Here is a 12,088-nt window from a genome sequence, read left to right on the forward strand (position 1 = left end):
CAAACATTTGTATGTTAATAAGAGAACCTTAAAGTCACATCTTAAGTGGACTGGGAGCCAGTGCAAGTTGGCCAATACAGGAGTAATATGCTCAAACTTTTTGGTCTTAGTTAAAAGTCTAGCTGCTGCATTCTGAACCAGCTGCAAACTTTTGATGCTAGACATCGGGAGACCAGAAAGCAATACATTACAGTAATCTAGCCGAGAAGTAATAAACGCGTGAATTAAAACTTCTGCATCTGATTGGGACAGCATCTAACGAATCTTCGCAATATTACGGAGGTGGTAGAAACCTATTCTAGTTATATTTCTCACGTGTGACTTAAACGACAGATTAGGATCAAATATAACACCTACATTTTTGACCAAGTCACTATGGGTGATATTACATTTGTCTAGGTTCAGGGTAGTGTTTGAAAACAACTCACGACAGGGAGCTGGACCAATAATCAAAAATTCCGTTTTTTCTGGGTTGAAGCGCAAAAAATTAAGTGACATCCATCTTTGAATCTCAGTAAGGCAAGCCTCCAGATTTCTACAACTTAACTGTCCAGTTGTCTCCAGTGGCACATACAGTTGAGTGTCATCTGCATAGCAATGGAAACTAATATTATACTTGCGGATAATGTCACCAAGCGGGATCATATAAATACTAAAAAGAATGGGGCCAAGTACAGAGCCCTGTGGAACACCACAGGGGACATTAGATTGTTTAGAGGTCAGATTGCCATAGTTAACACATTGCATCCTGTCTGACAGGTAGGACCTAAACCATGAGAGTACAGTTCCTGAGATACCAATGCATTCCAGACGAACAAGTAATATGTTGTGGTCGACAGAATCAAAAGCAGCACTGAGATCCAGCAGCAGTAACATTGATAAGGCACCGGAATCTATTGCTAAAAGGAGATCATTGGTTACTTTAGCCAGGGCTGTCTCAGTAGAGTGATTTGCTCCAAATGCTGACTGGACAGTTTCAAAGAGGTTGTTTTCTGACATGAAGTCATTGACCTGCTGTGCAGCGACCTTTTCAAGTAATTTTGCAAAAAAAATGGCAGACTTGACACTGCCCTATAATCACTAGGCTTTCTGGGTCAAGGTTAGGTCGCTTAAGCGTGGGTTTAATGACGGCAGACTTGAAGGCTACAGGAACAATACCCGAGGATAGCGATATATTAATAATATTTAAAACTGATGGTCCTAAGATCCCAAACAGATCCTTCACCAGTGAAGCTGGAAACGGATAAAGCATGCAAGTAGTTTGTTTGGCCCTACTGACCATCCGTATTAGACTATCAAGGGACAAATCATTGAAACTGGAGAATGTTTCTGAACAACTGCCGACACGGTCCTTACCTAACACCTCCACATCTTTGAGATAGGAGGAGGTTACAGAGCGTTCTTTTAAAATTTTATTCCTGATTAGTTGAATCTTTTTATTAAAAAAATCCATAATGTCATTAGCAGAATAAGTAGAACTATTTGGCTTAAGTTGTTTTCTGGTAAGTTTCGCCATTGTGTCAAGCAAAAATTTCGGATTATTCTTATGTTTAACAATAATCTTAGAGAAAAACGATACTTTAGCTGAGACAAGAGCTACTTTATATTTCAGCAAGCTGTCACACCAGGCCAGTCGGAAGACCTCCAGCTTTGTAGTGCGCCATTTTAGTTCAAGTTTTCTGCAACCTTGTTTGAGTGACCTGGTTTCTTCAGTAAACCAAGGTGTATGCTTCTTAGGTCGAAATTTATGCCTTAGGGGTGCCACAGAATCAAGAACATTAACCAAAGAAGTATCAAAGTTGTTTGTAAGTGAGTCAACAGACCCAGTGTATGAAGGGAAGGCTGCAGTTACCGTAGGTAATAGTTCTTTTGAAGCTAATGCCGTTGTAGGGCGGATATTGCGACTGCTAAAGCCTAAATTTTCCTTATCACAGTATAGCATTAGGATACGGTAACACTGTAAAATTTGAGGCTACTACGCCACGGGTCAGAACAGGATCTAGATGTGTTCCCATCTTTATGAGTGGGCACATCAACTATTTGATTGAAACCAAATGTATCAATCAGTGACTTAAAAGCAATTGCAAGTGAATTTGATGGGGAGTTTATGTGAACATTAAAATCACCAATAATTACAACATTGTCCGCATAAGTTACTAAGTCTGTTAACAGTTCCGAAAATTCATCCCAAAAATTTGAGTGATACACAACAACTACATAAATTGGTGTTGACATTAAGGACGTCATAACAAGTGCTTCAAACGTTTTAAAAACAGTAGGGGTACCAGGAGTAAATTTCAACTCACCTTCCGATATAAGAGCAACGCCTCCACCTTTTTTGCATGGTCGTGCCTAGTGCGAACTCACAAAGTTAGGGGGAGAAGCCTCATTTAACACTACAAACTCATTTGGTTTTAACCAGGTCTAAGAAAGGACAATAAGGTTAAGATTGTGTTCATTAATAAGGTCATTGACAAGTAAAGCTTTGGAGGCTAGTAATCTAATATTCAGAAGGCCAAGCTTCAGCACTGTGGACTGAGCTAAACGCTTTTCCGAGTATTGAACCTTAATGGCAACCTTAGTGGTAACATCCACGGGATTATACTGCCAGTCTTGTGCCTTGCATGACGGCCGATGTGGCCCGAATTCCATACCACAGGAATATTGTTGACAGGTGGAGTAGCAGGATGACTAGTGGTAGAAAATAATGTTATTTCTTCTCCCTCCTCACCTAACAAGGGAGAATCAGAGGTAAGAAGCACAGAAGAAGATGCTATAGAAGAGTACAGATCAGGGTGTGTGGTGCAGGCAATGGAACACTCTAAACTACAAAAACTATGTGAATTGCATGAATCTAGCATAGCGCTAGTTAGCTCTAGCATTACAGACTCCACACCCGTGGTTACAGGTTCACTAATCACCTGTGACCTGGCCTGCACTAGTGTACCCTGTCATGGAAGGCTTAAACAGTAATCTATATTTTTAGAAAGAGTGATAGCACCTTACCAGTTAGGGTGAAGGCCGTCTCTCAAAAGGTCAGCCCCAGAAAGCAGGCCACTTATTCACATACCTAAATCCCTGCTGACTACAGAAACTTGCCAGCCATTGGTTTAGCGCAGGGGCCGGGAACCTTTTTTGCTGAAAGAGCCGAAAAAACCCAAATTTTAAAATCTAATCCTAGGAGAGCCATATGTATATTTGAATACCAAAAACAGCTAAATGGAAGAGGAAAGTCAATAACAAAAACTAACAATTATTTATAATTATAACAATCAAGTGGTCTGCAGGCTGAGGTTTTATTCATATCTGTCCATGTTTACTTGCCCGCTTTGCTTGTTCACCGCTGTCTGAGGCCCTCAGGTCAGCAATTTCTTATCTAAATCGAAGAAGACCAACAATATATATATTATAATAAGACTCTGTAATAACATGTTGTTCAAATTAAAATTAAAGGTATTTATTAATAAGAAAAGTACTTCTGACTTACTATTAATGCGACTTTTGGTGTTGCATGGTTTTGCTGATGGCTTTGTAGTCCGGTTGATAGGTGTTGAGGTTCAGCTTCATGCAGGCGTTTAGGCTTCCATCTTTTAAACGTGATCGCAGGTTGGTTTTGATGTGTTTTAGGTGTGAGAACGACTGTTCGCATGCATACGTAGATCCAAACATGGTCAATACAGCAAGACTCACACGCTGCAGTGTTTTGTACGTGACGGGAAGCGCGTTCCAGGTTTTGACAATCAGCTGGTCTGCGCGCTGAAGTCTGTCCATGTCTGTCCATTTGTGTTTGCCTGCCAGCTCTGCTTGTTCTCGTGCAAGGCTTTCCAAATCTTCATTCAGTGACTTGAACTTATTAACCCACATGTCTGTGGCCTTCAGGTCAGCAACTTCTACTTCAAAATCTCTGACAGAGACATTGGGGATGAAACTCAGGTTTACTTTGTCCGAATCACACTCGTGCGGATGAGTGATGAATTGAAAAAGACTAGTGTGCTCACGAAAGTCCCCAAAGTGTGCTTTGAATGACGTCAGGAGAGAAGATGTGAAAACTGCGAGCTGATGGAGATCAAAATGTTCAGGGGAGTCACTTGCTGTGCACTCATCTTAAAATACTTTCAGTTTTTCAAAGTGTAGTAAACGACCAGTCTCAATATCCGCAGTAAAGAATTCCAGCTTGTTTTGAAATGCAAAGACTGCCTGTTGAAGGGATAAGACTGTATTTCCAATGCCTTGCATTGTCCAGTCATGTCCACAAGATAATAAAACTTGAGGAGCCACTCAGTGTCCGCTAGCTGGGGATACTCAATGCCTTTCATTTGAAGAAAAGTCCGTATTTCGCTCAGGCAACCTGCAAAACGGCTAAGCACCTTCCCTCTTGACAGCCAACGCACATTACTGTGCAAAACAAGACCGGGATAATTATTCTCCACTTCATCCAACAGTGCTTTAAACTGGCGATCGTTTAAAGCTCGGGCAACAATAAAGTTGACCACCCGAATGACCAGTGACATCACGTCATCAAGCTGCCTGTCACACATTTGCGCACAAAGTGCCTCCTGATGTAGAATACAGTGGAAGCTGAGGATGGGTCTGTTCTCCTGCTCACGAAGCAGCGCTACAAATCCTCTGTTTTTCCCCACCATGCACGGAGCACCATTGGTACACACAGAAATGAGTTTATCCATTGGTAGATTCTTTTCATTTGCAAACTCCATGAAAGACTTGAATAAATCCTCTCCTCTCGTTGTCCCTTTTAGTGGCAAAACGGCAAGACTTTCCTCATGCAGCGAGTCACCGTCAACATAGCGTGCAATAATACTGAACTGGGATAAATGACTGACATATGTTGATTCATCCAAAGCGAGGGAAAAAAACGCCGCTGCATTTATGTCATTCACTTGTTTTTTCTCCACTTGATTCGACATCATGATGGCACGATCGTGCACAGTTCTTGCTGAAAGAGGCATATCTTTTATCCGTTTGATTATTTTATCTTTATCCTTAACGTTGTCAAAAAGCTCGTTGGCCACATCAAGCATGAATGATTTGGCATAATCGCCATCTGTAAACGGCTTCCCGCTCCTCACAATTGCTAAAGAACCAGCAAAGCTAGCAGAGTTAAAATCACCTTGTTTGGCCCATACACGGAGCTGCTGCTGACTAGCCTGGACTGTGGAAAGTAGTTCTTGACAGGCCTTCTTTCTGTTGTCTCCCACTGGATATTTCGCTGAAAATGTGGCATGGCGTGTGTCGAAGTGTCTCTTTATATTTGAGTTTCATCTAGGAAATTTTATCATTGCATATAAGACACACTACACAACCTGCTCTCTCAATAAAGGCAAATTGCTCTGTCCATTCCTGCTGAAACGTACGGTAATCTTCATCTTTTTTCCTTTTCGTCATCTTCTTGATTAGAAGGGTTCACTCTGCATAAAAAAGCTAACCAAAAACGAGTAAATATTACTTCTTTGCTTCAAAATGACTTGTGCAGAGTGTTGTAAATTATCCATTAAAATTAGACTTTCCGGGTAGCGGACCCTCCCGCTCACCAGAGAACAGATTGGCTCTTAGCTGCGTGCCTGAACGAAAAGTTGCAGGTGAAAATATATATAAATTAAAATGTTTGTATTTTTTTTTTTTTTTTGACATGGTTTTTTTCTGACTTTATTATTATTATTTATTTTGCTAAAGTAACATTATTAGTAAAATTATTGATTGATTTGTTTCGTTCAGAAATTTTCAGAGAGCCAGATGTCGTCATCAAAAGGGCCATATATGGCTCCCGAGCCATAGGTTCCCGACCCCTGGTTCAGCGAACTCGTCTGCTAAACCTCTCATCATTGCCTCTCGCAGGCAAGGGGCCAGAGACAATTACTCGATGCCGACTCATCTTGCCTGCGAGATTACAGGTCGTAGCAATATTTTTCTTTGTAATCTCAGATTTCCTCATTTTAGTATCATTAGAGCCGACATGAATGACCATATCAGTGTAGTTAGCCTTGTCCTGGTGTCTAGATTTGCATGTCAGCTCCCTCAAATTAGCCTCGATGTCGGGTGCTCTGGCCCCAGAAATACACATAACCGTGGCTGGGGTGCAAAGCTTTATGTTACGGGTGATGGAGTCACCTATAACTAGGGTGCGGGAGCCAGTAGACCGGGGTGGAGTGGGAGTAGCTAGGGGGCTGAACTTATTATGTGTCTGAATTGGCTCACCGCGATTAGCATGACGTGTATGGCTAGTGCTAACTGGACTAGCAGGTTCGCTACAACCCACGCTAGCAGTGGTGTCCGCGGCACCTAATATTTTCCTTTTAAACTGCTCTAGCTCACGGACACGTCCCTCTAGAAGGGCTACTTGCCTACGGAAACGGGAGCAACCTTCACAACAACCCATACTCACTTGTGAGCAGTCGGAAGCCGAACAGCGTCTTAGCAGCCGTGGGAAGAGTTGCCCTTCACCAGCGATCGGCAGCAGTGCGACTGTAAAACAATTGTGCTTACCTTACGCCAATCGTCCGAGATACTTACCTGAAACTTTTCAACTGTTCGAGATAAAAAATCTCAGTCCAGAATTCTGCTATAATAGGAATCTGAATCGATCTCGTAGTCGCGACGACGTGAGCAACACACAAACTCCTGCCACTCGATAACCCGGGCAGCTCCCATAGTCCTCCTTGCGGGGTTAAGACTGTAAGTCCCTGACCTCCATTTGCAAGTCATCCATCCTTAGGCGAGCCTCTCTAATGCTTAAGATAGCTTGTTGGGTGAATTAAAATACAGTCCGGTGCAACGTCAGCTGGTGATTTCAAGGAGGCAACCACTGGGGGTTGGACAGGGGGAGCCAAGTTGAAGATTCAGATCTCAGATTCAGATTCAGATCTACTTTATTGTCATTCTAGTACACGTGTATACAGAACGAAATGTCGATGCATCTGACCCCCACAGTTTCCTTGAATGTACAGATATAAATAATGTTGTATTGTATTTTGGCTACGTATAGTATTTTACCATAGTGCCGATAGTGCAAGAAGAGTAGCTAACCAGATGTGCAAAATGGGCAGTCAGGTTAACAAGTCAGGTACACAGTAACATTAACACTGTAACAATAACGCTGTAATTACAATAGTGCAGAGAGCAATGATCGTAGTCCTGGTCCCCGCTACTGTCAGAGTTCAGGGTAGAGAGACTTCCTGCGTCCGAGCCGCCTCCCTCGTAGTCAAACACCAGCAGGGAGTCGTAGGGGGGCGCTGTCGGGTCATTATCAGCTGCCTTCAGGTTGTCATCGATGAAGTTGCCAATTTCTTCTGGGTTGGCAGGACGCGGTCGGTACTGAGGGGCCGTCAAGAAGATGGGCTTCACGTCGTTCCTGAAGACCTCAGGGCGGTTGTCCAAGCCTTGGTGGAGAACACCGAGATCGTAGTCCTGATCATCCTCTCCACCTCCCTCTTCATCATAGTAATAGATGTTATCGCGCACATCGTCTTCCTGCAGCAGAGGCTCTTTTTTCTCTCCTCTTCTTCGTCTTGCGAACAGCAGCAGAAGTAGCAGCAGTAGGAGAAGCAAGAGGATTCCTCCCAGGATCCCGAGAATGACTGGCAGGTCGGTGCCGCCCGCCACGCGTCCTTTGCACATGACGTCTTCGCCGGTGCAGTCGCACACTTTGGCGTGAACTGTGCTGTCCTGCTCCAATCCCTGGTTGTCGGCCACTCGAAGCACCACCGTGTAATCTCCACTCTCCAGCTCGGTTGCCAGGTTCAAGATGATGCCAGTTTTGGAGTCGTTCATTCCAGCAGTCCAGTTGTTCTTGGACGTGCCCTCCAACGCAACTGCGTAAGGAGCCGCAAAGCCCGGTCCATCTTTGTCTGTTACCGACAGCAACTGAGGCACAGGTTTCTTGTTGCACACCATAAATGAACGTTCTGCAATGGTGGGTGCATTGTCATTAACATCTTCAAGGAGGATCACCAGGGTCCCTGTTCCAGTGGCTGGGACTTCATCATTGTCATATGCACCAATTAGTGCTGTGTATTTATCGTCCTTGACAAATATAGACTCTCTGTCCATTGGACTTTTAACTGTGATGATGCCCGTCTCCGTGACCACATTCAACCAGCCGGCTGGGTCGCTGACAATCTTGTACATGACTTTCTGTTTACGTGCAATGTCGGGATCGGAAGCAATGTATTGCACCACATCGGAATCCACAGCAAGGTCTTCCCTTTTGGACACGAGTTTCTCAGCTAGATCGAATATCGGGGCTTCGTTCACATCGATTACATTTACGGTCACTGTGGCCGTGGCGGTTGGCAATGGTTTGGCGAAAGGAACTTCGTTCTCCACCGTAACCAACAAAGTGTGCTTGCCCGTCTTCTCAAAATCCAGAGCCTTGGCAGTCGTGATGATTCCTTCGTTCTTATTGCTTCCAGTTTGCACGGAGAACAGTTTTCCAGGATCACCGACAATCGTGAACTTTGCATTCCAGGCTGGGGAGTGTGGCTCGTCACCATCCGTTACAGTCAATTTCGTTACTATGATGTCGACTCGATTTTCTTCCACGCTTACGTCATACGATTTTTGGGTGAACTCAGGAGCATTGTCGTTGCTGTCTGTCACAGTGAGAACGACTTTGGCCTGCCCGGTCAAACCGTTACCAAGCATGTCAGCTGCTTCCACTACCAAAGTGTACCTGGGAAATTTCTCTCGATCTAAGCCGCCGGCATTGATTCGGATGTATCCATTGACTGGATTGATGGTAAAAAGATTTGTTGCAGGGAACTCTGGATCTTGGCTCACAATACGGTAACGGATATCAGAGTTGTCTGTGTTTTCCTGATCGGCATCTGTAGCGTTCACTTTTATGACTTCAAAGCCTTTGGGTGATGCCTCAGCCACTTCGCCATAGAAAGTGTCCTTGTCAAACTTAGGTTTATTGTCATTCTGGTCAATGACATTGACGATAATTTCCATGGGTTCCTCAGCTTTTCCGCCTCCATCAGCCACCGCATACGCTTGAAATTTGTACTTGGGCTGCTTTTCTCTGTCCAGTGGTTGTGTCAGATAAAGATTACCGGTGTCTCTGTCCATGGTGAAGAGGCCAACAGGATGTGCCTTCATGGCCTTTTCTCAACGCCCTGCGATGATCAAGGCCTCTTTCACTCTCTTGGCTCCTTGCTTGTGGGGTTTAGCATGGAGAGCTTCGTCAAGACCAGCAAGAAAGCGTCCAAAAGTGTCGTCGTTCCTGGCCACCCTGTCGCAGTCATGGAATGCTTCAATCACGAGTCGGGTGAGATCAGCGGCATCCACGTCCAAACTCTCACCTGGCTTGCTTTGCTGTGAATTGTTGTACGTTTGAAAGTATACCATGGAATGCTTTTGACCGAAAGCCTCCTTCAATCTTTTCTTCATGTGGACATAATCCCCCTGGACGTCCAGCGACAAAATGTCCCATTGCAAAAAAGGCCGCATTATCCAGTCGCTTCTGGAGAAGGCTCATTAAGGCCGCGCGGTAACTTGCGCTCCTCGATTGCGTACGAACGTCCGCCTAAAATTGCTTCACCCACGTGACAAAAGGCTTTTCACTGTCCCCGTGAAATAGCGTCAGGGGTCTTGTGGTACATCACTTTTACTTCCTGTCCAAGAAGCAGCTCCCCCATAAGCCTTTGTCCATTTCTGAGCCCGTATAGTCCATAAAGCCGTGTTTAACATGCCACTCCACTACCCTACAGCTAGTCAGTTAGCCCAGCCAACTTGTGTGCCTGGTAAATTTCTAAAATGAGAGGGCGTCAGGGGGTGTCCTAAACAATAACCAGCGCTGCCACCTGTGTAGTGTGCCACATAGGGCTTCTTTGAGAGCGACACAGTCTGCACCCGCTTTTTGAACACAGCCCAACGTTTAAACTCCCTCTCACACTTCCCACGCGCACTCTTTTGACTCCCGTCGCTACACTTACATCACATCATCCGACTGTGCCTCACATTCTGCGCCTACACATGTTAGCGAGTAGGAACGAGTTGGTCACTTTTTTAATGACATATTTGGCACCTTATTTTGGGCTCCATTGCACGATTTATGTACCTTTTCTACTTTATACTCTTGGTGTGACTGCTCGAGGGGTGAGAATGAATAATTCTGTTTGCGTTAAGATGAAATATGGCAAAAATAAAATTAAATGTGGTAAATTGACACTTTAGATTAGGGGTGTCAAACTCATTTTAGCAGGGGACCACATGCTAAACTAGTAGATGAGAGAGAGAGAGAGAGAGAGAGAGAGAGAGAGAGAGAGAGAGAGAGAGAGAGAGAGAGAGAGAGAGAGAGAGAGAGAGAGAGAGAGAAATAAAGAGGCAGAAAAAGAAAGAAAGAAATAGGCATCAAAAAAGTGAGGAACGGAGAGATAGAAAGGGAGAAAAAGAGGAACTGTTAGAAATAGAGAGAAAGTTAAATAAAGAGCGTAAAATAGAGAAAGAAATAAAAAAAGGGGAGAAAGCAAGATAGAGGGTGAGGAAGAAAAAAGATGAGATAGAAAGGTCATTGACAAAGTGACAAACAACTATAATAGAGTGAGAAAAAGATTAAAAGAAAGAGATAAAGAGAGGAAGGGAAAAAAAGAGAAAACGGGAAAAAAATAGAGAGATAAAATAAATAGATAAAAAAGAGAAATGAAGGGAGGGAAAGAAAAAAAGAGAAAAAGAGAAAAAATAAATAGATACAGATAGTGAATGGGGGGAATGAGAGAAAGAATGAGAGAGGGGGGAAAGAGAGAAATAAATGGTAAATGGTCTGCATTTATGGAATAGAATAGAATATACCTTTATTGTCATTGTTACAAATGGGCTAACATATTGTGACAACGAAATTGGGCATGACACTCCAGTTTTACACATAGTGAGGGTATGAGCAAGAAGATAAAGGAACAGAGAAGATAATGTTATAAAACAAGGGGAATAAGGCTATAGTTATAATTTACATGGTATTTACACAGCAATGTCAGCATGTGGGATGTTACATACAGGGTTGTCGTGATAACGTTGTATCGTAACGGTTGTGCAATATTGCATTTGGTGCAAAGTCATCATGGTGCAAAAATAGTCCGCATATACATTGGTGCAAGCATAGACATCATAGTGCAAAAAAAGGAAATGGTCAGACATTGTGCAATTTGAGCATTAAACGTAGTGCAGTCGACATGTGCAAGAACAAGACTTGAGTAACATTATATTCGTATGAGGTAGTGTTGGCACGAGTTTTCAGTTTTTGTGCGGTGTCTGTTGAGCAGTGAACAAACATAGTGCAGACAGCATGTACGTGAGTACCATTTTACATACGTGTGAGGTATTTTTTTTTTTTTTTGCAACAGTTTTCAGTTGTTTGTGCGGTGTCTGTTTAGGGTGGTAATGGCTGTGGGGAAGAAACTGTCTCTGAGTCTGTTCGTTTTTGCTTTGTGTGACCTGTAGCGCTTGCCGGAAGGCAGCAGGTCGAAGAGATGGTGGCCGGGGTGAGAAAAGTCCTTGACGATGTTTTCTGCTCTGCTGAGGTAGCGAGAGCAGGCAATGTCCTCCAGACTGGGCAGAGAGCAGCCGACGATTCTCTGGGCTGTTTTTATGATCCTCTGGAGCTTTTTCCTGTCTGCTGCTGTGCACCCCGCATACCACACCGTGATGCAGTATGTTAGGATGCTCTCCACTGTGGCTTTGTAGAAAGACACCTGCAGCTGCTGTTTTAGGTTATTTTTCCTGAGCAATCTCAGGAAGTGCAGTCGCTGCTGGGCCTTCCCTACCACCGCTCTGGTGTTTGCAGACCAGGAGAGGTCGTCGGAGATGTGCACGCCCAGAAATTTGAACGAGTGGACTCTCTCTACGCAGTCTCCTTTTATGATGAGTGGTGCTGGATTCCTGCCATTCCTTCTGAAATCCAGAATCAGTTCTTTTGTTTTTGTTGTGTTCAATATGAGGTGGTTTTCCGAGCACCACGTTGAAAGTGACTCAACCTCATCCCTGTATGCCGCCTCGTCCCCTTCAGAGATGAGGCCGATCAAGGTGGTATCGTCAGCAAACTTAATAATAGTGTTTGTGGGGTGGGTCGGTGAGCAGT

General features: G+C 44.0%; 1 protein-coding gene across 1 annotated transcript; it reads right to left on the bottom strand.

Annotated features, from left to right (window-relative positions):
• Positions 1–7,059: 7,059 nt before the first annotated feature.
• LOC148351117 (cadherin-1-like) lies at positions 7,060–9,129 on the bottom strand. Its single transcript, XM_088355983.1, has one exon. The coding sequence runs from the start codon at positions 9,112–9,114 to the stop codon at positions 7,075–7,077; it is 2,040 nt and encodes a 679-aa protein (XP_088212109.1). The 5' UTR covers positions 9,115–9,129; the 3' UTR covers positions 7,060–7,074.
• Positions 9,130–12,088: the final 2,959 nt, after the last annotated feature.

Source organism: Urocampus carinirostris, chromosome 16 (genome assembly GCF_059441175.1).
Source record: "Urocampus carinirostris isolate Australia breed hairy pipefish chromosome 16, RoL_Ucar_1.0, whole genome shotgun sequence".
Lineage (NCBI taxonomy): Eukaryota > Metazoa > Chordata > Actinopteri > Syngnathiformes > Syngnathidae > Urocampus > Urocampus carinirostris.

What these genes read in the sequence shown, in the direction of transcription:
- LOC148351117 (XM_088355983.1), bottom strand. Translation starts at nt 9,114, where the DNA reads ATGAAGGCACATCCTGTTGGCCTCTTCACCATGGACAGAGACACCGGT.